At 43.3% G+C, this 24784-nt stretch overlaps 1 protein-coding gene across 5 annotated transcripts in view; it reads left to right on the plus strand.

Annotated features, from left to right (window-relative positions):
* Positions 1-24784, plus strand: part of DLGAP2 (DLG associated protein 2) — a 395598-nt gene that overhangs the window by 329662 nt on the left and 41152 nt on the right. For all 5 annotated transcript variants that reach the window (XM_077926383.1, XM_077926382.1, XM_077926384.1 and 2 more), the window contains 2 exons: positions 4103-4322; positions 24095-24444. In XM_077926383.1, the coding sequence (XP_077782509.1) occupies positions 4103-4322; positions 24095-24444 (570 nt within the window). The remainder of the gene's footprint in view (positions 1-4102; positions 4323-24094; positions 24445-24784) is intronic.

Genomic DNA, 24784 nt, shown 5'->3' on the forward strand with positions numbered 1-24784 from the left:
CCAGAGTCTCAAGCCTTTTTGACCTGTTTGACACACTATAGTTTTTCAGACAGGGATGAAGAACTTGTGGCCCTCAAGATGTTCTAGACTTCAGCTCATTTCAGCCCCAGCCAGAATGGCCAATGGGAGGGACAGCTGTAGTTCAGCAAGACCTGGTTCTAAGGTGTACGTTTGAAATGTTCTGTATATGAACTTAAAACATATAACAGTAACAACAGCTGGTTTGTCTGGAGCGAGACACACCAGTAGCCTGAGTTCAGACAACGCAACGAAACAACAGTGCGACAGCAGGACCGAAGGAGGGGCAAAGTGGCTATGATCTCCTCTCTGAGGGCAAACATACTCATGTATTCACATGCTAAACCGTGGTTTGGTTTAGCATTATGTACAAACCAGGCCACAGTATGGAAGTGGTAAACAATGGTTTGCAAATGTAGGAGTTACTTACCAAAGAGCACAAATTGGCCGCTCTGTGATGAGTATACACTTGGTGGCAAACACTGGTTTGATGTGGCACTCTCTGTGAAACTGCCCATTCAATAAGTGCCAGTGTTGTGTCTTAGTTGTGAAATTTAATTGGGAGTAGCTGGCTTGCACAGTTTACATCCCACCTTTTTGAGGGTGTGAGATAGGAGGAAGTAGAAAAACAGTAAGCTGTGTTTTTGTTACACTGAATTTTTTAAGGGGGGAAGCTGTGTGTGTTGTATAGGGCGAACCTTTGGCGTATAAAGCTAATGAGTGTTAATTTGTGTGCTTCTTGTTTTTGAATGTCTGAACACCCCCCACATTCTAGGGTAAGAAATGCAGGAAAGTCATGTAAATTGAAGCAAGGACTTCTTGATCTATTTCATTCAATGAGCCTTCCTATGTCGCATAATCTTCTACTGATTATGATTCAGTTCTAAGGGGAAATCAGATGGCCTGTTAGCATGCATGGATTGTCATCTCAGAGATTCACGGCTTGAAAAGGGCTAAGAACAGCTGTGAAATGTTCTGATTGCCTTGTGGCAGGCCCCTACAGCTCCTATACAACAAGAGAACCAGGACAAAATTGAGGCTAGCTGACAGCAGGCATAGACATTCCAGGACTGCACTTGTTCACAAGTTCATCTCTGCCAGAACTTGAAGTTACTAAAGACAAGTAACTGCTTCCCACTGCACTTTTTCCACTCCTTCCTCTCCCTGGTAGCATAAACATCCAAACAAAACGCGGGTGGTGCTGTGGTCTAAACCACTGAGCCGCTTGGGCTTGCCGATCAGAAGGTTGGCTATTCGAATCCCCTCGACAGAGTGAGCTCCCATTGCTCGGTCCCAACTCCTGCCAACCTAGCAGTTTGAAAGCATGCCAGTGCAAGTAGATAAATAGGTACCACTGCAGTGGGAAGGTAAATGGCGTTTCTGTACGCTCTGGCTTCCGTCACGGTCCTCCGTGCACCAGAAGCAGTTTAGTCATGCTGGCTACATGACCCAAAAAGCTGTCTGTGGACAAACACTGGCTCCCTTGGCCTGAAAGTGAGATGACTGCTGCAACCCCAGAGTCGTCTGTGACTGGACCCAACTGTCCTTAAACATCCAAAATGAGATTGCCATACTCTGAAATTCCTTGACCGAAAGCATTTTCTTCTGCAAGGAGCTGCCAACGGAAGCATCTCACCACACATTTTATATTATAAACCATGCCAGAGAGAGTGGAAGAGGAGACGTGAACTGCTGTTTATCTTCAGCAAAGCCCAGAAGTGTCCCACTTCCATACAGTACTTTGTCTTATAGCACTAGGCAGCGCTGTTCCTCTAGGACAGCTTTCCCCCAACCTAAGTGAGCTGCCGCTGTTTTGCACTACAGCTCCTATCTGCTCCAGACTATTTGGACAGCATCATGTTGGTCAAGGAAGTTAAGTGTGTGAAGAGAATGCTATGTCCTCGTTGCTCCTGGTTCCTGCTGCATATTCTCTTCCCCAATTAAGCCAGTGCAGAAGAACTGAGGAGAATGTGAGCCCAGAGCCATGGAGGTTTTTCAGGTGAACATCAGATACAGGTGGACCTCAGCAAGCCATGCCACATAAACTTTTCATGCCCATCTAAATAGCCATTTATGCTGCAAAGGGAGATTCGTATACATTTTTTTCCTCCCCACATAAAAAAGGGGCTATGCTCCTTGCCAGCAAGTTGAATTTACAAGTAGGAAATAAGACAATCATAAGTATGAACTGCATTATCCCATCTTTCTTTCCTAATATTGTTTGCACAAGGCTATTCAGAATGGGAATGTTTGTCTTTCCAGAGAACATTAGTTAATGTAATTTGATTAGAAATGAAATAATCATTACAGGGGCCAGAACTAATTGTTTTCAGAACAACTTAATTCTGGAAGTGTATTTATGGGAAATGGTACTATCAGGCTTTCGGTGCAATCAGAGGCTATTGGTCAGAAATTATTTGTTGAATCTAAAAATACATACGTCGTCAACTGGACTTTTGCCCCTCTTTAGCCACTTCACAGGGTAGCTTTGTGTTGGGATGGAGGCAATACAGCCGCAAGTGTTATGGGCAAATGCAGTTTCTGTCAACTGCCAATCTCTTTCGGCAAATTGGCACTTTGGAATTTTGATAGAAGGCCAGGACAGCATGCCTTCTGTCCACCCTGCTGTGGGTCAGCCTACTCCCACCCACAGACAGAAAGAGGGAAAGCACGAGAAACAAACAAAATTAGCTTTTCTAAGGTGTCAGCTCCAGCGAAATTAAAATGGATTCCCTTGAATTTGCTTGATTTTCCAGGGAGGGGGGGGCGGGAATCAGCAAATTGAAACTTGCAGTGGTAGACTAATCAGTAACCGCCACAGATTCGGTGCTTGGTAGCACCACAAAAACTTCGATCCAAATCGTGGGTAATTGTGGTTTTTACGCAGGATGACAAAATCAACCACAAATCACGAAATGCATCTGGGTGCACAGATTTGGCAGTGGTTTGGGAGGGGATCCCTTGAGAGGGAATAATGAGGATCCATAAGGATTAAGTGCACCATGGATCAAGTGCGCTTCAAAGCGCACTGGATCCTTGATTTAATCAGAGGTGATGGGTGTGTTCTGTGATGTGATTATGATTGGCAGGACAAGGAACCCAAGGAAACATTGCGCAGTTTCAAGAGCATCTATTTTATTGGATCCAACTTGTGGATCCAACCTTCTCTCTCTCTCTCTCTCTCTCTCTGGCATGCCATTCTCTCTCGCTCTGTCTCTTGACTCCAGTCCACCCTACTCCACCCCCACCCCCTACCCTGTTGCTCCATTTTTCTCCTTCTGCTTCCAGCTATCCCACATCAGTCCCATTTAACTCAGTAAACTTCCTTATCTTACAATCCTAGCCACAAGAACTTCAAGCCAGGATCATATTGTTTACTAGCATCATTAGTTTCACTAGTATTTTCAGTCTGTCTCCTATTATAAAATGAACACTATAGTAGTAGGAGGAGGAGGAGCAATTTGTGATAGATGTTTGGAACAAAACAGTTTCCTTTTACACTCAAATATAGAAAAAAAAACCTGGTTTGTTCAACTACTTTTAGCTGTAAGAAACCTTGATCAAACTAGTTTCAGATCCTGGTTTGTTCAATAACTGTGTGTCTTCTTCTTCTTCTTCTTCTTCTTCTTCTTCTTCTTCTTCTTCTTCTTATTATTATTATTATTATCTATACCACCATTCATTCAAGGATTATAGGGTGATTTGCAATATAAAAACACACACAAAAAACTACATAACATAGTAGCAAAGAAAAACAATAGCACCCCTACACAGTTATTTTATTATTTATTAAATTTCATTGCTAAACAAGTTGAAACTAAAAAGCTGTCCTAAGCTGTCATCCAAAAATAACATCAGAACTGGACAGTCTACTTAGCACACAGATAGCAAACATGCTTAGTTCAATGATGTTGAAGCATTTTGCTGCATGATAAAAGTGTCAAGAGGTGATGTGGGGGGTGAGGGGGGGGGACTCTATCAGTGTTCAGGTAGTGCCTGCTTTTGAAGTGCTACAGCAGAGTCCATTCCTGACAGAGCAAGCCAACCAAAAAAAAAACCCAATGCAATGTTGTTGTTTATCTAGATGAGTGAAGCAGAGGTCAATGGGCAATTTGAATCTGTTTGTGAATCAGTGTTTAGTGAAGTTGAAGCTCAGGCCATGGATGCCCTCGATCTGCCGGGTTGTTTCCGAACCAGAAGCCACAGTTACTTGCGTGCCATTCAGGCGGGCTACTCTCAAGACGACGAATGTATCCCTGCAATGGCATCTTCCAATATCACCTCAACAATCAGGTCAACAACAGGTAAGATTATCTACGTTCTTCCCTTTGCAATGAGCCGTTTTGCATATGAAAAGTTGCGAAATGTGAAATCTCTTGTGTGAACGGAAGGCAATGTACGCTGTGCGGCCATGACTCATTCTGTGGGAAAGCACTCGGCTGAATAACACCTTTTTTTTAGCTCCAACATTGGCTTACATTTTGCATCATCTCATAATTAGGAGCCTCAGCTGTCTATGAACCCTGCTCTGCTTTCTGAGCTCGATGGTATAACCAGTGAGAGCTATAGCAAACATTATCCAGAGTTGGATGCATCCTGCTCCAACGTATATTTCTTGTAAAAAAATTTTTTAAAAGCAACCATAAATTTCAAAACTTTGTTTCCTACATGCATGTGTAGGTTTGCAACTTTCCATCCTTTAGCCCCAAAACACAGTTGACTGAAGCCTTCCCCAATTGCTTTATTGGAGTCCTCGGATTCCCAAAATGGCTTGGATTGAGAGAGGGCAGGGAGAGAGAGGAGAGTTTGAAAGCACCATCCCAGCACACAGAAAGCCTTAGGATTCTGCCTAAGTACGGGAGAGGGTCTGATGCACCATCTGCATAATTTTTCCATTATTTGTCATAAATCATCCACAATCATTATTATGCCGCTCATTTGGCATCCACCTGTTGCCTGAGTTGTTCTTTGCCAGCTTCTAGAAGCCGGGCAAAGTCCTGTTGTTGTCTTTAACTTGCAATATTCTGTAAATGTTTTTAGTTGTCTCTGCTCTGCTGCTGCAGCTTTGGTTTGTGTCTGATGTGTGAGTTTATTGTAACTATTGTGGATAAATGACATGATCACAATTTGTTTTGTAAGGCACATTTTAAATAAATTCATTTGTGTACACGGTGAACGGTCAGGTATTTTTCGTTACCTCACCTCAGACCTGGGCTTGCTGATCAGACTGCTTGACACTTAGGTGGGCCTTATTGCTCTAGTACAGACTGTGTGCCTGGTCTTCATCCCATTCCTGATATCCTGATAGTCTAAGGTGCCACACTTAAAAGGAGGGGAGAATGACACCATGGAGTGGAAGCAAGAGAAAGTTGCGCTGTACCATATATACAGATGGTCTCTCTCTCTCTCCCTCCCTCCACACACACACACAACTCAATAACACCCGATCTTCCACAACACATTTAAAAGGGCATTGGATGTCAGTCTACCTAAGACCTGGTTAAAGGGGAACATTTTCTTCTGGGACCTACAGGTGTACGTTTCTGAACACAATTCAAAGTGTTGGTGCTGACCTTGAAAGCCCTAAATGGCCTCGGCCCAGTATACCTGAAGGAGCATCTCCACCCCCACCATTCAGCCCAGACACTGAGGTCCAGCTCCGGGGGCCTTCTGGTGGTTCCCTCACTGCAAGAAGTGAGGTTACAGGGAACCAGGCAGAGGGCCTTCTCGGTAGTGGCGCCCGCCCTGTGGAACGCCCTGTCAAGGAAATAAACAACCATCTGACTTTTAGAAGACATCTGAAGGCAACCCTGTATCCAGAAGTTTTTAATGCTTCATGTTTTTATTATGTTGTAAGCCGCCCAGAGTGGCTGGGGAAACCCAGCCAGATGGGCGAGGTATAAATAATAAAAATATTATTATATTAGTGAAGACACCAGATGAACCTCCCTGAGGAGAGCATTCCACAAATGGGGAGCCACTGCATAAAAGGCCCTTCTCATGTTGCCAGCTTCTGGACCTCTCATGGAGGAGGCACTCAAAGAAGGGCCTCAGATGATGAATTCAGGATCTAGGTAGGGTCATATGGAGAGAGGCAGTCCTTGAGGTATTCTGAGCAAAAAAACAACCACCTGTCAGTCCCTAGCAGGAGCTCTGCTGCTTGTCACCAACGGCAGCAAGACTAAAAATAAACTTCAGAAAAGAAGAAAAAGGATTGCCACTATGTGTGATGCACAGACCCATATCCCTAAAGTTGCTACCTGCAAATATCACTCAGTCCCAAGTATAGCCCTTGAATATTTGGATTGGTCTGTGGGATAGGAGACGCACTGTAAGTCTATACAAGGCACCACCAAGCCAAAATCTCATTTATTTGAATCCCATTTATTTCTCTGTCTTGATGCTTCAGTTTTATGCCTTGTATAAAATTGTATCCCTTGATTAGCTGTCTTCTGCTTAAACAAAGTGGCTCTGACTTTGGGAAAATGCCTAACTCTCATTATACACTCCCCCCCCCCCCCGTTTCCTGAAAATATCAGGTAATTTCTTGCTCAAATACTTCATCTTTCTGTCTTATTAAGCTAAGTAAAATGACTCTGGAGGGGGGGAAGTGGGACCATCATTCCAAACATCACCAAATTTAGAAGGCTGAAAATCAGGTTTGGCTTTCAGGCAATGTAACTTGTAACTACGGTACTTGAATTATCTGTAACGTTGCACAAATCAGCTCTTGGTTTCTGGGAGAATGCTAGAATGAGTAAAATATTCAAATGGAATACATATCAAATGTCAAAAGAAGTGTAACTATTATGGACTACAGTGTTAAATGAAACTTTCAATTTCCAAAACAAGTTATTAGCTTCTAAATGATGGAGTAACCATTTAATATTTCTGCATTTGAAATGCAGTGGACAGCAGTTTCTTTGCATATTATTTTCACACTTCAAATGACCATTTACTTATTAATCTGAAGCAAACCAAATTAAATATAGTGCAGCGTGTTAGAAATAATTTGATATATAGAGCGTCTTTTGTGTAAAAGGCAGAAAGGTCAGAAACTAATTTTTTAAAAATTGTAGCAAATGGGCTCCTTTGAATATTTAGGAAATTTAATAATGTATCAGATTTAATTGTATTTTTATTTCATTTTTTGCTAATATGGCAAATCATAGAAGTGGTTTCGTAGAACTGTAAAATTGTTGCTTGGTGAAACAGGATAACGCTTGTCGATTCTGAAGTTGTAACCCATGTGACTGCACTAATATTTTAATATATAATCTACCCAGAAATAGCAAACATGCTGCATTTGTAGGGAGTCACACAGATAGTTCAAGCAGAATGCATGCTGTCTCGTCTCATGTTTCTGTACACAGAAACCAGATTGTGCATAAACAAGTCCCCAGAGGCAGGGGAGTGTTTTGCCATCACTGCTGATCTCTACCCGTGCAAAAATGCTACAGAGTCATGCCTGAGAAGGTCACATAACCTCCCAGCTGTCATAAGTGCCGGCCAATCAAGGTACACATGTTGCTTTCAGGAGCAAGTGATGGAGGACATGAGATCCAGCTGGAATCTCAAACCAGCTGTGGGATACACTGGTGCTCAAGGTGCCAGATGTGTTCTGGATACCTTCATCAACTGCTGCCGTTACATTTTTGACATTTGAAACATCTGATTGCCTGCCACTGCCTTACACCTATCCATTTCTCACAGTGGCACTGGTTTCTATTTGACCATGTGGTGTTTGCCCTCCTGGGTGGGTGATATCATGCTGGGTCATAAGGAAAGGGTTAAATGAGTGTGAAGTGATTGGCCAGTGGGAACCCAAGGGGAGGAGTTAGAGTTAGTGTTGTTGAGATGTCAATTGGGTGTTAGAGAAGAGAGAGGGAGGATAAGTCTGTGGGTTGGGATAGTTTGATGTGAGAGCGTGAGAGAATCTGTTAAGAGGAGTCAGATAGACAGTTGGGATAATCAGTTAGAAGTTATTAGGAAGGTATAGGCCGGTAAAGTATCTAAGATTAAGAAACTGACAAGAAAAATTATCTGAAACCATAAACTTGTTAATGCTTATAAAATAACCTTGTTTATTTGGTTTAATGTTAACAACTGTCTGGACTCCGTGTGTACCCGAGAGAAACGGGTTGGTGGCAGCGGGGAAGCAATCACAGTGGTGGCACACGGATCAATAGACCGTCAAACGTCCGGGGACCCTGTGTGATCGTCACAGACCACATTAGGCAAATATCTGCTTATCAGCATTGGAAGGTTTTCGTGATAGGAATTATTATTTCTAAATCATTTTAACTGTGGCTCCATGGGAATAAGTGGGGAAACATTATGTTCCGAATGGACTTTCTAATGTTAATGAGTCCTAGAGAGCTGAAACTATCTTCTTTGGGTCTAAAAGACAAGGTTGCCTGGAGTTGCAGCCATTTGAACCAGCTGCCTTAATATGTCTCCCACCCTGGCTTTTTTAGTTGACCTAAGTTTCTAAGCAGGGGGAAACTACCTGTTCAGAAATATCACAGACCTTGCTGGACTGCACAATTCCTTTGTTTTTTTAATCCCACCTTTCAAGATAAAGACAAACCCCACAAGGCAGTTTGCAAGTAACCTCAACATTCCTTAATAAAATCACAATAAACTAAATCATAGAGAGGGGGTAGGTTGATTGTAGAGGATCCAGAAAAAACTAATTTGGGGGAGCAAAGGTCTGGCAGAGATCATCATTTGGGGGGCAAGAATTTAATACATGTGACACAGCCTCAATGTGTTGTTATTGAAAACCGGAGGAGCAACTGGGGTAACTGGAAAGAGCTATCTGTTAATTGGAATGGTTCTTAATTCCTGGTAAACTTAGATGGGATTTCAGCCATCTTAAAAAGCGAAAGCAACAAGAAATCTAAGGAGCACTCTTTGGTACTATAGGAAATAAATGAGTCTTGTAGTGCATCTTGAAAACCGTCAAAGAGGTCCTGACAAACTATCAAGAAGAATGAGCCCCGAAGGAAAAGCCCCAAATGAAAAAGCTCAGCTTCTGGCCTCTTCAATTTTGATCCTAGGACTGATAGCAGGAGTGTTGCAGCTGATTTCAGCTGCATTAGTGAGATACGACTTGAAAGGCTGTTTGTAAAACAAACACCCTCGACCATTCTTGGCTTGCAGTTAAAAGGTTATTGAGAAAGAGCTGGGAACTTTTGCTCTTGGGGTTGATAAAGTGAACAGTAGCTAGATAGCCTCCTGGAAGCTGCATAAGGTTATGCCCCATGGAATTATGCAGATCAATTTCAATCAGTCATCTCGCTGACCCCATAAAACCAGCTGTTATGAGGTCAGCACTTTGGGGCCATCAGACTCTTCTAACTGTAGGTGAATAGCAGGGAACATTTTTTTTCTAAATGCCTTGATTCAAACAGACACTTTTAGCTACCAAATACTTTTATGAATGTAATTATATATCTGCCTGTATTTCTAAATCCAGTTGAGTCGAAGCATGATCACACAGCAGGAGGGAACATGACACTGCTGGAATCGCAAGGCCCTCAAATATTTCGTTCAAGGTCACTCGAAATCCACAGTGCTGGATGTGGCTTTGTCACAAGTGACACTTATTCTAAGGATACCTTAAGGATGTCTTTACAGGAAGTGCAATTAATCACTGGAACATTATGTGTGCCTAAGAGAATATATTCTGTATACATTCATAGAACTTTTCCTCTTCCTCTTCTGTTGAGAAAAACGGTGCTGCCTTCATAGATTTTACCTCAAAATCCAACATTTGAATGCCTTAGACTTGTTGGCACTTCTTTTGGCAGTCGTCAAATGTAGGATCTCACTGTCATCCAACTGTCAAATGAAGCTTTTCAGTGGTTCCTTGTGGACAGGTTTCCCACAAAGACAGCTTGGCTGCTGCTGCTGCTGATGATGATGATGATCTTCTGCCATGTGCAGCCGTAAGGTGTCAGGGCTGGTTCAGCTGCTGGTCAGCACAGAGGCTCAGGAATGAGCAGTAAAACTGATTCTTTATTCAAGGAAACAGAATACAAATAGAGAAAACTGCGGCGAGACTGGCCCCAGTAAAGCAGTTGCCAGAACTGATGATCTTAGGTCTCACACCTCCTCCCCTTCTGGCTGTTTTCCCTTCAGTCTTAAACTCCACTGGGGAGGGGCCTCCTGTGAGCTATGGGCTTGTTGTCCTGCTACATGCAAAAGTCTGAGTCCTTGGAGACCAGGAGGGATGGGAGCTGAATACAATAGGACTGGCAGGCTCCTGTGAATCTGTTGCAGCCTCAGCCCCCTCCTCTTCCTCCTCAGCTGCCTGTCCTACATCTGCAGTGTTTTCTGCCTCTTCTTCTCTCTCACTCAAGCCCATTGCTTGTTCAGCATCCAACTATTCTGCGTCCGTTCCTCCTCCTCATCCTCTGACCTGTCTCAACACCTGGCTTGGAGCCTTCCCCTTCTGAGGCTTCCTTAGGGGGTTCTCCTGCTGGAATCATTCCTCACCATCCAGCCAGACATAAGGGAAGGTGGAGTGAGCGGACTCCTTGAATGTGCTCCAGAATCCTTTGTGATGTACAATGACACATGACAGACAAATAGTGATTTCTTGGCAGAGAAATTCAAGTGACAAGTGTTCAGGAGGGCTGGTCGCAGCCCCCAAGTCCTTGCCTCTTATTGGCTTAGCAGGCGCTGCCCTCCCTAGCCGGGGAGCCTGACACGGCTAGAGGTGGACACAGCACCAAGTGACCATCACACACACACCCCGGCCCCACCAGAAGATGCCAGCCTCCCCGAACCCGCCACAGCTTTGCCATTCAGCAAGGGCCACCCACCCAGAGTCCCAGGTGAGCGAATATTCTCAAAGGAGAATTTTGTGGATTTGGGCGAGCAATTTCATTACAGCTTTTGTTTTGCAAAAACATGAAATTTGGTGTTAAAATTCCTGACATCCTTGTGATCACTGCATGTGTGCATTTAAGGGAATAATAAAAAAGAACAATAAAATGAATACATACCACCAGGGTCTCCACTGCTATGATTCACTCTGCGACTCTGCTTAATTAGTGCTGCTGGAACTCTAAGGAATTAGGTTGACACTTTATCCTCTGCAAAAAGTATAGAAAGCCTGTGTGACACAGTGTTTATAGATTTTGAGGATATGCCAGCTTTTGCTGCACAGAACGTTAAATTCTGTTTCCTATCAGATAGAAATATGGATTGTCTAGAGGGAGAAAGGGGTAGGGGGACACAAAGAAGCTGCTGTCAATAATTCGCTTCAGGATGCTAACTGCTTGCTGCACTATAATTTATTGTTAATTATCAGAACTAAAATAGAAGCCTTTTTTGTCATCCGTTGAACATACCTTGAGTCTAGTGTTGCCCACATCTCTCTCTCTCTCTCTCTCTCTCTCTCTCTCTCTCATACAAGTATCCAGGTGGGTGACCTTGAGATCTTATTTGATTTACAACTTTTGAAAAGCAGCATTAACTACACGGCATACACAAATATTACCCTTTACGCTAAGTGTTCCTGTGTTGGCAAATGGAGTTTATTTTTGTGCAATGCGCGGCACAGCTTTTCGATGGACTTGCAGATTTTACAAATTTGTAGAATCGTAACGCCCTTTGAAGAAGAAACAAACAATGCTAGTTTAACCTATTTAACCAGTGTTAAGATACGTGCACCAAGATCTGGCTGGTGAGCATATGAATATGTGAGTTTTATCCTATCCTCTGAATATCTTTCACTCTCCTCCTTCTTTGGCTTCCTCTTTGTGCCTCACTTGGCTATCCCATTCCTGTTAAGAATACCCAACATTAGGGTTGCCATACGTCTGGGGAAACCACTATTGAGGGGCCAACATGCCCATCCGGACAGATTTTTACATTTTAAAGGAAATGTCCAGGTTGGGGGGGGGGGGAGTTGGGCTCCGGTGGTTTGGGCTGCTTGGGCTCAGGCTGTTCTGCACTCCTTGGCCGCTGCCAGTCCGAGCTGGGGAAAGGGGTGCCTGGGCGTGGCATTGGCCGCCACCCACTCACCTCTTTCCAAGGCCCGGGCTGTTGGGTAGGGTTGTTCTTCAAGGTATGGCAACCCTACCAAGGTATGGCAACATTACAGTGGTACCTCGGGTTAAGAACTTAATTCGTTCTGGAGGTCTGTACTTAACCTGAAACTGTTCTTAACCTGAAGCACCACTTTAGCTAATGGGGCCTCCTGCTGCTGCCGTGCCGCCGGAGCACGATTTCTGTTCTCATCCTGAAGGAAAGTTCTTAACCTGAAGCACTATTTCTGGGTTACCGGAGTCTGTAAGCCAGATAGGAAAGGCAGCATATGGATGATTCATGTAAAGGTCTATTCATACTATATTAATACAGTGGTACCTCGGGTTAAGAACTTAATTCATTCTGGAGGTCCGTTCTTAACCTGAAATCGTTCTTAACCTGAGGTACCACTTTAGCTAATGGGGCCTCCTGCTGCCACCGGGCTGCTGCCGTGCAATTTCTGTTCTCATCCTGAGGTAAAGTTCTTAACCCAAGGTACTATTTCTGGGTTAGCGGAGTCTGTAACCTGAAGTGTATGTAACCTGAAGAGTATGTAACCCGAGGTACCACTGTATTTCACTTTTCCTCCCAAAGGCCTACAGCTCCCACAATCTCTTGCAGCCCCAGTATTTTTCTTCCATACGAATGCTGCCAAGATACAGATTTCTCTCTCACACACACACATATGAATGGGTGAAGTTAGATTTCTTAGTATTAATACGTCACTAACAATTAACTTAATTATTAAATTTGTAGGGAAATGGTAATAGCGCACAGTTTACGCCATCGTATTGTTCTGTTATGAATCACCTTCCATAGAAATTTCAAGGTAATTGTCGTTCGTACAATGAGAACAACTTAATATAGGTTTAAAAGCAAGACTGGAAAAAAATAGCTGAAGGTAGGTTTGAAACAATACCAAGGCATACCCAAGGCACGCACACACACAAAACAATCCAGCCAGCTGGTGAAAATGGAAAGTTCAAATAGTGGGTGCTTGCCATATCTTAGCAGAAATGCTGTTTCACAAAACAGGGGAAGCCACGCTGAAAGCCCTCCTCTGAGTCATGTGTTCTAGAGGCCTGTTATGCAAATAACAAAGCTAAATGAGAACAAAATTAACATACCCCTTCCCACCTCTGCTTTTTAAAAAGGCTGGCGTGTGGAAGGAACAAAATTCTTCTCAGTTAGCCAGACAAAACAGGGGAAGAAGAACATCAGGATCCCACCGTGGTGAAGCTGGGTCATCTGTTTGGACCCTGTGGGTCATTTCCATTTGGAATAAATATCTGAGCTTTTCTTCGAACATGTTATCATTTCTTAAACCATTATTTAATGTAGCAGCAGAATCAGAAGGTACGTGAATGGATGGTGAGTTAACCACTGAGAGCAAAAGAATACCATAAAAGTCATGAAAGATATGTAAGGACAAGAATGGGAAGCAATGGATTACAATTAGGAGTTTTATTCGACTGAGTAATCCTAAACTCGTGATAAATTTATGAATAACTAATTATGGGGTGTTAAATCTCTGTTACTGTTCAAATCTGTGCTCAGGAAACAAAACACTACGCTAATTTATAATATATATATAGTATAAAATTAAATTTGTATATATTTATATATTATATTAATTTAATCCTCTGGTATAAGCATCTGGTATCTGTCTGGTAACACAAACATCTACATAAACAGGAACGTTTTTGCCATATAGTAAAAACACCGTAAGAGAGGAGGCCAACTGCATCTCCTGTTCCAAAGTGTTCCACAAGTTAGGTTGCAGAATTTCATTGTGGACATTTCAAAACAGAGGACAGAAATGCCTTAAGTACAGCTTTTGAGTGACTGTCTGTGAGATGAATAATTCATGTTGTAGTCCTCCTGTCATTTATATGGGTTTGAGCCGCGCTCCTCAATTTATGGAAAGAGCCAAGGTCCAGCAGAGGGTCCCACTGGAGGAAATGGGGGAGGTGATATTTGTTGATTCCCTCTTCCTTCTGCAGTCATATCCCACACTGTTCTAGACAGTCCCACAGGAGAACACAAGAGGAAGACAGAGTTCCACTTACAAGTACACTTAAGCAAACCTTATCTGTGTTTTTCCTGCTTCCCTTTTCCTTAAAAAGGAAAGAAAAGGCAAGCAGATTGTGAAAGAAGATGTCTCTGACTTCCTTTTTTTATAAAAAAAAAACCCACAAAAACCCAACAACCCACATGTCTCTGTGGAGTATAAGAATATTTTCCCTAAAATGAGACAGGACGTCATAGAAGAAATCTTAAAAGGGGTCATTATTTAATTAGAAAATGACATATTTACAGCTGAAACTGTCATAACTAAAAAAAAATTGAATTTGCTTTCTAAAGTACAGCCATAAATCAGAGTGAGTGAGTTCCATGTCTGTACTGAACATGAGACATTTATAAATCAGTGAGGTAAATCCTATTTACCTCCCATTTGTTGGCAAATGTCTGAAAATCTCCCTGCTTTTCACCTTCGAGCACGCCAAATTATAAAGTTGCTTAAATAGTTTCCCCAACTATTAAGGTCAGATCTTTGCTGAGGTATGAATGGTTCTGTTTGGTTCCATGCTTTTTGCGTGGCGAGTCCCCTCCCCCAAGGGAAATGAAGACACTGGACACGTTATTTAAGGTTAATGGGCATAAAAAGGCCACAACTTTATTGATTACAGGAATTGGAAGGTATTGGCCTTAGGCATTGGCTCCTATCGACTACCCGGCATGGAGACTGGGGAGGATTGTCCACAAGCCGTGGAAGTCCTGTTGAAGTACGCCAACTAGGATCCCACGGGTGTCATCGCTCGGGGGCGTGCCGGGGGCCCTCACCTCCCTAGGTTTCGGACAGGGCAACGCCCCCCGGAGTCCTCTACCGGACTACCCTTTTCATTGGGGGAAGGTGATGGCGCTTCCTTCCCCCCTTCATTTGCATAACAATTCCCCCTGCCAATGCCTAACTGCCAATACCGAAGAAGTTGTGACGTTTGCTATGAGGTAGGCGAAAAAACCAAAAGGCTGGAAGTGCGCCAAGTTGGAAAAAGCAAAGAGGGCGGTCCCCGGGCGTGCCGGCCTTAAAAGGGCTAGGCCATGCCTACCCTGCCCGCTGATTGGCGGGCCGGGTCGCAGACACGCCCGGGGATTCCCTCTTCTCGCGGGGGCTAAAACCAGCCCCTGCATGTGTGGGAAGGGGTGGCCCGCAACCCCCCCTCCTCTCGAGCTCGGAAGGGGCTTTGTGCAGATGGATATAATCCAGGAAATGTAGCTCTTTGTACTCAGAGAAATTACGTGTAAGATCTAAGGTACGATTAACCTCTTCCAGGGACTCATCTTACCTTTTGTTCACACTTGCCAAGAAAATGGAGATTTAATTGAAAATTCTGATTGCTGCAACTTAATCTTGGGCGAAGGGGAAGTTCTCTCTGACTGAAACGCAAGCCCTCCTGGCTGTCTCGTAAGTGATGCTTGCTATATATTGCCGCCCCCACCTCCCTGCCACCTTGCACGGCGACAACAATTTGAAGGCAAGGCACAAATGAGCCTTTGATGAATGAGGCTTGTTACATAGAAAATGCAATACGTTCCCCATGCCTTTTTAGCAAGAGGTAGTAAGTGAAATCCAAGTGAAATTCTATCTCTGTCAGCCCAGATAGTTTCCACTTAGGCTTGTGTTTGTATTGATTCATAGGAAGAAAGGTGATTACTGCTTCCAAGTAAGAGGGGATTTATGGGGAGATTAGAATGCTTCATGTCTTTGAGGGCTTCCATGAATGTGACCTCCACTTGGCTAAAACTCCAGTTAAAACTGCCGCCATGGTGCTTTCCTGTCTAGTATGTGGATATTTTGGTGCGTTTGGATAAACCTGAACAGAGCTACAACATATACAGTGGTACCTCGGGTTAAGTACTTAATTCGTTCCGGAGGTCCGTACTTAACCTGAAACTGTTCTTAACCTGAAGCACCACTTTAGCTAATGGGGCCTCCTGCTGCTGCCGTGCCGTCGGAGCACGATTTCTGTTCTCATCCTGAAGCAAAGTTCTTAACCTGAGGTAATATTTCTGGGTTAGCGGAGTCTGTAACCTGAAGCGTATGTAACCCGAGGTACCACTGTAAACCGGTTTAAAGTGCAGGACATGTATAATACCAGTTTGGGCAGAACCATCTGATTTCTTTCTGAGCCACTTCCACCAAACAGAAGAGCGAACACAGGGGATGAGAGTCGGCTGCATGTTATACAAGCCCAAGAACATGAGCGACCTTGTATATCCCACCACACCTTTACAGCAATCTCCCATTGCCAATTTGCTTGACATGTTGTGAAATCTCCATGAGAACTCCTTTTTGTGAGTGGTTCCTATGCAGCTCATTGAAATGCCAACAATCGAGGATTATTGCAGAACTGAAAAACAAAACAGGAAAACTCATCCATGGGACTGTTAGAAAGCAAACTGATCCCATATTACATTGCTTTGCTACCAGTTGGAACTCAACATCTTCCTTTAATCATCACTAAGGGGCTAAGCAGAGTCTGCTTAAATCTAAGCAACCGTTTAGATAGGGAGGGCGTTCTGTGTTTTATTCTTAAATCTTCCTGTATCCCAGCTTTTTTGTGGTCTTCGTCAGCTGCAAATGATTATATTCCCCCTCCCCGATATATATCTTCCTATTTTAATTATCAAGCCACACAATGAGTTCACACACATTTCAAAGTATTCAGTTCAGAATTGCTTGCATGCTAAGCCAAGGGTTGCAAAGCAACTCCACCTTGTCCATTCTTCTAAATCAGAGACAATGTAACACAGCTAAAATGTGAACTCTTTCCCAGTATGATTCAAGGAGTATCTGAGCTTCCAGTATCGCAGGGCATTGGACTAGATGAACTTTGGGAGTCCCTTCAAATTCAATGGTACTATGATTGTTATGCTAACACAGTGATATCCATGGGGCTCCACCATAAACAGAGACTGTGTTTTGCCATCTTCTCTGTACAAACCAAAACCATTGCACAGATGAATTATTCTTCTGGGTACTTTGTTCTTTTCGTCGGTGAACAATTCGCGTATGTAATTCTAGCCCACCATAGACTTCCATGGACTGCAAGTGTTGTATCTGAGGTAAACAATTCAATTCTGATCTAGAGTTTTGAGAAAATTGTTTTGCAGTTTCTTTTATGAATGTGCAATTCTGTATATTGTGCGGCTGGTGAGTGTGAAAGCATTGCATAACCTTTAGCTTTGTTATGGTAAGGTTCGAACAGTGAAAAGCAGGACAGAAACGTTGTTGAGCCAAAAACTGACACTGCTGACATGGGTTTTCCTGGACATTTTAGCAATTTCCACCCGGACACTGCTTCTGACTGCAGTATTCCAGATATGTCTGGGAACTTCTGGACCTATGGGAACCAATAACGGTTATGGATTACTACCAAGACAGATCAACTTTAACTGAACCAAATGCACATACTTTGTATGTGCCACCAAATTATTTCATACATGACATTTCATCTACGGGAGAAGGAGAGACATAGATGCCCTGTTACACCATTATGTGTAGGAAATGTGCAAATGTCACTTGTTTAAGTGTTTGGAAGCCATTGTATACTTATAGGCAGAATTGTCAGCAATCGTATGGAGCTGAAAGTAGGCTACTGTGTTACATGATAATGTGTACCCACTTACAGAAAAAAAAAGCCCTCCCTGTTTTGCTCAGGGTGGGGGCTGAAAATAGACGGGTTCTCTGTCACTTCCAGGATGCCTTCCGGCAACAATGCAAAGAATAACATTATACCTCACAGCATGACATTACATGTCGCAGAAGCCACGGGGCCTGCAGCCATGACAGAGGGGTCATCTGATAGCAGCAAGAGTGGCAAGATTGGCAGCGTGGCAGCAGCAGTGTGGGCAGAGGCAGCAGCCCTGCAGGATGCATCCAGAGGTGGGTTGGAATGAATGGGTCTGGGAGGGCAGGGATATGGGGTGAGTGGGCCATTGAGAGTACATTAGTTGGTTGGGTTAAGAGAAGGTTGAGTTTAGGGGACGGGGTGACCTTTAGTGGTTAGAGAAGCCTGGCGTGGGTGGAATTGAGGCAGTGTATTTGCAGCCTTTCTGAGCTTGTGTCCATCCTAAGACCACGTGCATCCTAAACACTATTAGATCAAAGCAGCAGATGTTTCCAAATCAGATTGGGGTGATGGACTGAATAGGAGGGCAGACCTTCCAGCAGAGTCCAAGCCACTCTGAATCACAATAGTCTGCTATCAAACTATTCATGTCTTGGCCAGTGGTGATGATGCAGCGTCACCCATTCCAGAGCCCTGCCTTTTCATGGAATGATGTGCCCCCTTCCAAGTCTGCCACCCCCACATGGGCACATATGTCCACAATGGGGGCCCACCCCACTCCCATGGTAGCCTCTAAAGCAGGCTTCCTCAAACTTGGCCCTCCAAATGTTTTTGGCCTACAACTCCCATGATCCCTAGCTAGCAGTACCAGTGGTCAGGGATGATGGGACTTGTAGTCTCAAAACATTTGGAGGGCCGAGTTTGTGGAAGCCTGCTCTAAAGTAAGGGATGGGGTGATCCAGGAGAAGTGGAATGCTCCTGATAACATGAAGGAGTCGAGATCATGGAGGTTCTGGCTGCAGATATCTTTGCCATATCACCACCAGGTTGTAGAGAATGTAAGGGTCAAAAACCTGGTTCTCGTTTTTGAAGGTATCTGGTGTGTGCTCTCAGAAGAAGAAGAAGAGGCCTCCTGAACTTCTCCAGCCCAGCCCAGGACATTTATAAATCTTGAGTGGAAAGGACACAATGCACAGATGTTCTGGTGCACATGCATGTGTGTCACTCTCTCTCCTGAAGGAAGAGACCAGTGAGCACACACCTGGCTACCTGGCTGTGGATGACTAGCAGGAGAAGCAAGAGAAGCTAAGACTCAGTATCCTGTCCTTGAGAGCGCCCCATCTATAGCAGGTAGCATTGGCAGCAACAACAGATTCTAGAAGGAGGCTGCGGAGGGCAGCCCACAGACATCTAGAAAGCTATAGGGCCTTGGGAAATTGCCCGGACTGGGGCTGTGTCACTAAACTCCCATGTATTGTTGGACTCCCATCAGCTCCAGCAAACATACTCAATGGTCTGGCATGATGAGAGCTGTAGGCCCACAATATATGGGTGACCACAGATTTCCCCTAACTCTGCTCCACTACATACCTTATCATGTAAGGCAAAGCTGTTTTGCAGTACAGTTTATTATACTGTAAGCAGTATAACACTATGCAGTTGGTGTTTTTGAGGCTATTGATAAACTATAGGGTTTATATCTGCCTACCTCTGCTTATCAGATCTGTCTGATATTCTTGCATTTTAACTTGTGCATATTTTTCTACTTAAAATTCATTTCAGTCGTCCTTTCCTTTCTGCAGTAACGTCTTGGTGAAGCAAAAAAGATTTCCCTCAACACCAGTGTGAGTATTTTTATGTTTAATCTTACACAATTGCAGCTCTCTTCATCACATGTACTTATCTATGGGGAACACATAGTGAACAAAACTTGGCTTTGAACAGATTTCATTTTACTGAGTGACCTCTAACAGAACTATGAACAACTAACTTAATGTAGGAAACACATTGTTTTGTAACTTTTTTTAAAAAAAGGGTGCCTTTAACTTTTAGCAACTTTAAGTTCAGCTTGAAAAGTTCTTGTCTGAGCAATTTTAAGTTATCCACATCCTTAATTTTTCTTCTCATTTTTCCCCAAACAGGACTTACACAAATGGGTCAAGGAAGCCATTCATGAAAGCACAGAAGACCTGCACATTGTTCCTGTGGTGGAAAGACAAGAGAGATTATTTAAAACCAAAAATTAAAAGTGGATCAATGTTTAATTTTGTATATAAAAATAAAATAAAATTACATTTTCTGCTACTTGTTTTATTGATAAGAAATAGTATTTTTTTAAAAATGGCTGACTAATTCAAGTCATAGATAGGCCATTAAATTAACATAATAAATTAACCCACTATCATACTTCAGCGAATATACATTTCAATTTATGTTGTGATTATGATTTATGATGCAATTAAAAACAATTATTATTAACCATCAGTAGTTCTTGATAAATAAATATACCCATTTTTAAAATGTGTGTGTTAATGATGTGACCATTTCGGATGCAAGTTTTTAAAATAATTACTTCATTATTTATATTTAATGATACTAATATTTTACTGCCATTTCTTTAAAGAGAAATAAATGACATTACTGCACAATCGATATACATTGTCTCGTATTTGTTAGGGGTTGGATTTGGTTGGATTCTGAAGCAAAACACACCACTTTGAAGGGATTGGGGATTGGTCTGAGGTGAAGAAGGATACACGTGGGGTGCCGTGAACCAAAGGTGGAAAATCTGAAGTACCTTGCAGTACCTTACTGATCTGAACACGGAAATCGTTTCACAGAAGTATCTGCTGAAAGCAAAATTATGCCTCTAAGGGTGTAGGGAAAGTTGCTTGACAGGTCTAACCCGTAATCAAAGGAAATTATTATACCATGGCTCCGCTGTCCCAGTGCTTTGGGATACTGATGTCAAAGTAATAGTTTTGCTCTCTGGCGATTATTGCTATTTGTTAGTTCGGTCTTCTAGAACCAGTACCATTTAATAAGGCCGCAGCACTTTCCTGGACACCCTTAACTGCTGTCTCCGCTGTTTACAAGAGTCAAAGGGGTGGGGAAAGGATGGTATGATGGAACCAATTCAGCACTCCTGCTGGTGTGTTTGCATCACACCGATTTGGCTGCCAATTTACCACATTCTCCCAGTAAGCGATATTGCAGGCAAGCACCGCCATCGCACCCGGCCAACCGCTACTGCTTCAGCGTTGTAACATTGAGCGAGTTCTCGTAGAGTGAATTGGAGGCTTGTAAAAATGATTTTACGTTTCGCCAGTACAAGTTTACCTCATTCCAAAACTTATACCGCCAATCTCTTATTTACTCACCCTTTCCTCACCCCCTCTAATCCTTATTGCCTTTTTCAAATCTACCTCTTGATTTTGTTTTGAAATTGCCTGCTTTCTTTTGCGCTTTTGACTATAAAACAATAGGCAAGGTTAGGCACATCGTTTTATGACCATACCGAGTCTATAAAGGCTGCCTGTGCAAGGAAATCATGGCAGCTGTTCTTCTGAAATTTCGCAGAAGGGGCTTCCAGTTCTGCAAATTTCATCCAATTATGCCAAAAAAAAAAAAAAACTTGCAAAGCTGTAGATTATTCCTTTTGACTCTATTGCTTCTTCTTTCTGTGGGGTGGAATGTCTCTCTCTCCCCCCCCCCCATAGAACCTTTGGGGTCTCCTCTTCATCTATAGCAACAGAGACGATGAGGAGGCTATGTCAGCAGCTCTTTACACAAGCACTAAGTTGTCTGAATTCCTCCTCCTGTTGCTCCTGATGAATGACAGCATCTCCACATTAGTTGTGGCAAAGCGGTTCTCTTTCTGTGTACTGTACTAACTGTGCTGAAGAATAGTTTGCAAGATGGCCACCTTCCAAGGTCCTGTTCAGCGAGCCTCTGTTCCTTCATTCTTCTCTTTTTGAGATTTCTGTACATTTGGGTCCTACATAGAGGTCAGGCACCTTGCTTGCGGTGGGACTCTATGTTTGTTTCTTTTCCATTCTGCTTGTTGCATTCTATTAAGACAATACTGAGACTAAGGAAGAGAAAGGTGATAGTGAAGGTCACTTCTTTGGCCAGTTGTAAACAATAAGACAGGCAAGAGGCGGCTGGCTGAGGGCAGATGAGATTGTTGGGGCAATGCCCCCATTTGACCTAGTGGACCAGCCTCCAGGAACCTGACCAAAACACACAAATCGGGAAGAGCAATGTGGTTATTCCCACCTGGCTGGAAAGTTCTTATCTGAGAATATTCAGGATCGACTGCAACATGTGGAAGGCTATCTATTGCTGTGTGTGACCTCCAGCACCAGAGGCAGGAATGCTGGACTAGGTGGGGTTTTTTTGGCTCTGATGCAGCAGAGCTCCTTTTAAATGGTACCTGCCATCCTTTATTTCAAAAAGCAGCCTACCTGGGAACATGAGGAAGGAACAGAGCAGCTCCAGGTTGATGCTGGAAAAAGCTGAAAAGGAGTTACAGAAAAAGGGAACTACTGTACACTACATATCATATTTCAACAAGTGGATCCTCAGCAGAATACAGTCTGTTTTTCTATCAGAAAGATGGGGAGGGGGGAACTAGGGAAGAAGTTCATCTGTCAGTCATCTTTTTAGGCAAAGCTTACTCTTGCAGGTTTGCATATGAGTAATGAACCACACAGGATTTGTTTTTGTTTGTTTTTTGTCCGCTGCCCAACAAAACAACTTAGTGTTCCAGTGGACACTCTTTTAAAAATACGTGCCTAAGTTAGCCACTTTTATTGTGAAGGAAAAAATTAAGAGCTCTCAATCTCACATTTGTTTCCTGCCAACCACCTCGCTGCCCCAGTGAGCCTTGTTGGGAGGCAATGAGTAGCTGAGGGTGGTTTTTGGCAGGAAGTTGACACAGAGGACTGCTCCAGATCCAGAGCAGGTTACTTTAATTGATATATTGATTAAATTAAATTAAATTTCTATACAGCCCTTAATCCGAAGACCACAGGCAATGCGTTTAAGGCAATGGTTAGTTTGGTTGTGTGCTCACCCATGTGTAGGACTATAGACTAGTAAATAAAATTTGAGGAAGAAGAAAACACAACCATTTAAAACCATTTTTCAAAGCTCTGGGTCCAAGTCAACAGTTACAAAATACTAGCTGTATCTTTCAAAACTTCAATCCAGTTTGTTTCTAGGCTGCCATTTTGTCGTCTGCTTGGTATCTTTTGTGGCAAGTGCGAGCGAGTGGGAGAATCTTCACCAGCTAGGCTGTGCCTGGCATAGACCAGTTTCGGTCCAACTTTCTGTACAAAAAAAAACTTGGAATACTTTTCCGCATGGAGATTATACTATGAATTGTTCTAACATAACTATGCATGCTTTGCTGGGCGAGATAGTATTATTATGTTGGTTGGGGAAAGAAATCAGACCTGCTTCATGTGAATAACAGTAACAGTAGATATTTGTTTTCAAGGCTTTCTTCTGTGCTCCGTACTCTGTACCTCTGTATAATCAACCTCGGTGCCCTTTGCAAGGTGCCTATGTAGTAGTAGGGGTGCCACCAACATTTCCCCAGGCATTCCTCGTCTTATCCCTGGGTCTTATTAGTCACCCAATAGGTACTGTAAACTGGGTGGGATAAAGCCATCCTCCTCATTAGTGGGCATCCCACTTCCTAGTCCAGTAGCAAAAACAGTTTCAAGTAGTATGTTTCATCTTTTGACTATTTCCCCATCTCATAAATCACAAGGAAGCTTTTAATTCACTGTCCTCTCCCTCTTTTGCCACCCCTCCTTCCATTTCCTCCATAGTTGAAAATTAGAAGGGTTCTGGGTGTTGGGAAGCTGGGTTTGTTACAGGATCGTTGCAACCTGTCTTTAATCCACTTGGTCATTGCATAATCCATGCCAGCACTGAACGGAGGGGAGGGAAAGAATTATACCTTCCTTCTCGTGCCATTTGTGGGAGCATCAACAAGCACATGTGTTTCATTCCTTGTTTCTGGCCTCCCATCTTTGCTTAAACTTGGATGCAGGCATTCTCTCCTAGCTGCTTTTCCCCTTCACTGGGGCTGAGGGTTCTCATTTGTGCAAGAGGAACATTCGCAGTCATTGTTTCCTGTTTGAAATGAAATGAACCTGTTGCTATAGCTACCCATTCTGTATGTGAGAGGGAATTTGTGCTGATTGTGAGGTTCACAGATGAGCATATTTCATAATTGCCTCCTGTTTTTTTAAGCAGCATAATTGTCCTCTGACAGTTCCCACCCACCCTATAAATCACAACAGTGTTTATTATTATTATTATTATTATTATTATTATTATTATTATTATTATTAATTGTGTTTTCTTTCTCTTAATTTCTTCCGTAGCTGTAACTTACACAAGTTACAAAAAAACGCCACCGCCTGTACCCCCTCGTACAACCTCAAAGCCACTCATCTCAGTTACAGCACAGAGCAGCACAGAATCCACCCAGGATGCCTATCACGATAGCCGGACTCAGAGGATTTCACCGTGGCCTCAGGACGGTCGAGGGATGTACAATTCCACGGACAGCTTGGATAGCAACAAGGCCATGAACCTGGCTATGGAAACGGCCGCGGCGCAACGCCACGGGCCTGAGAGCCACGGCCCCTCAGTGCGAACCAGCGACAAGGCCATCCTCGTGTCGAAAGCGGAGGAGTTCCTTAAGAGTCGGCGCTCTTCGATAGGGATTCAGGTAGCCTGTCATTAACATCTGTTCTGCGGCAAGCTGTTCACCTCCTCGGCTCCGTAAATAGTACCAAAATGAGTCATTCAGCTTCAGTGGCTCCTAATAACTTGAGCAACATTCCCTGGCTGCTTAGCGTTAATTGTCATTCACATCACAGCTATGTGGCCATGCAGAAAATGGTTCAGCCAATGTGCAGTGCCTGGAAAGAAAAAATGAATGAATATATCTCTAGGCAAGTTGCCTGTCATTAATGCTTGATATGAAAATTATACTGCTCAGCCACACAGGTGAGCCACATGTTCCTCTCTCTCCCTCTCCCTCCTCTCTGTAAATTCAGAGGTCTTTA

This window comes from Podarcis muralis, chromosome 3, assembly GCF_964188315.1.
Source record: "Podarcis muralis chromosome 3, rPodMur119.hap1.1, whole genome shotgun sequence".
Lineage (NCBI taxonomy): Eukaryota > Metazoa > Chordata > Lepidosauria > Squamata > Lacertidae > Podarcis > Podarcis muralis.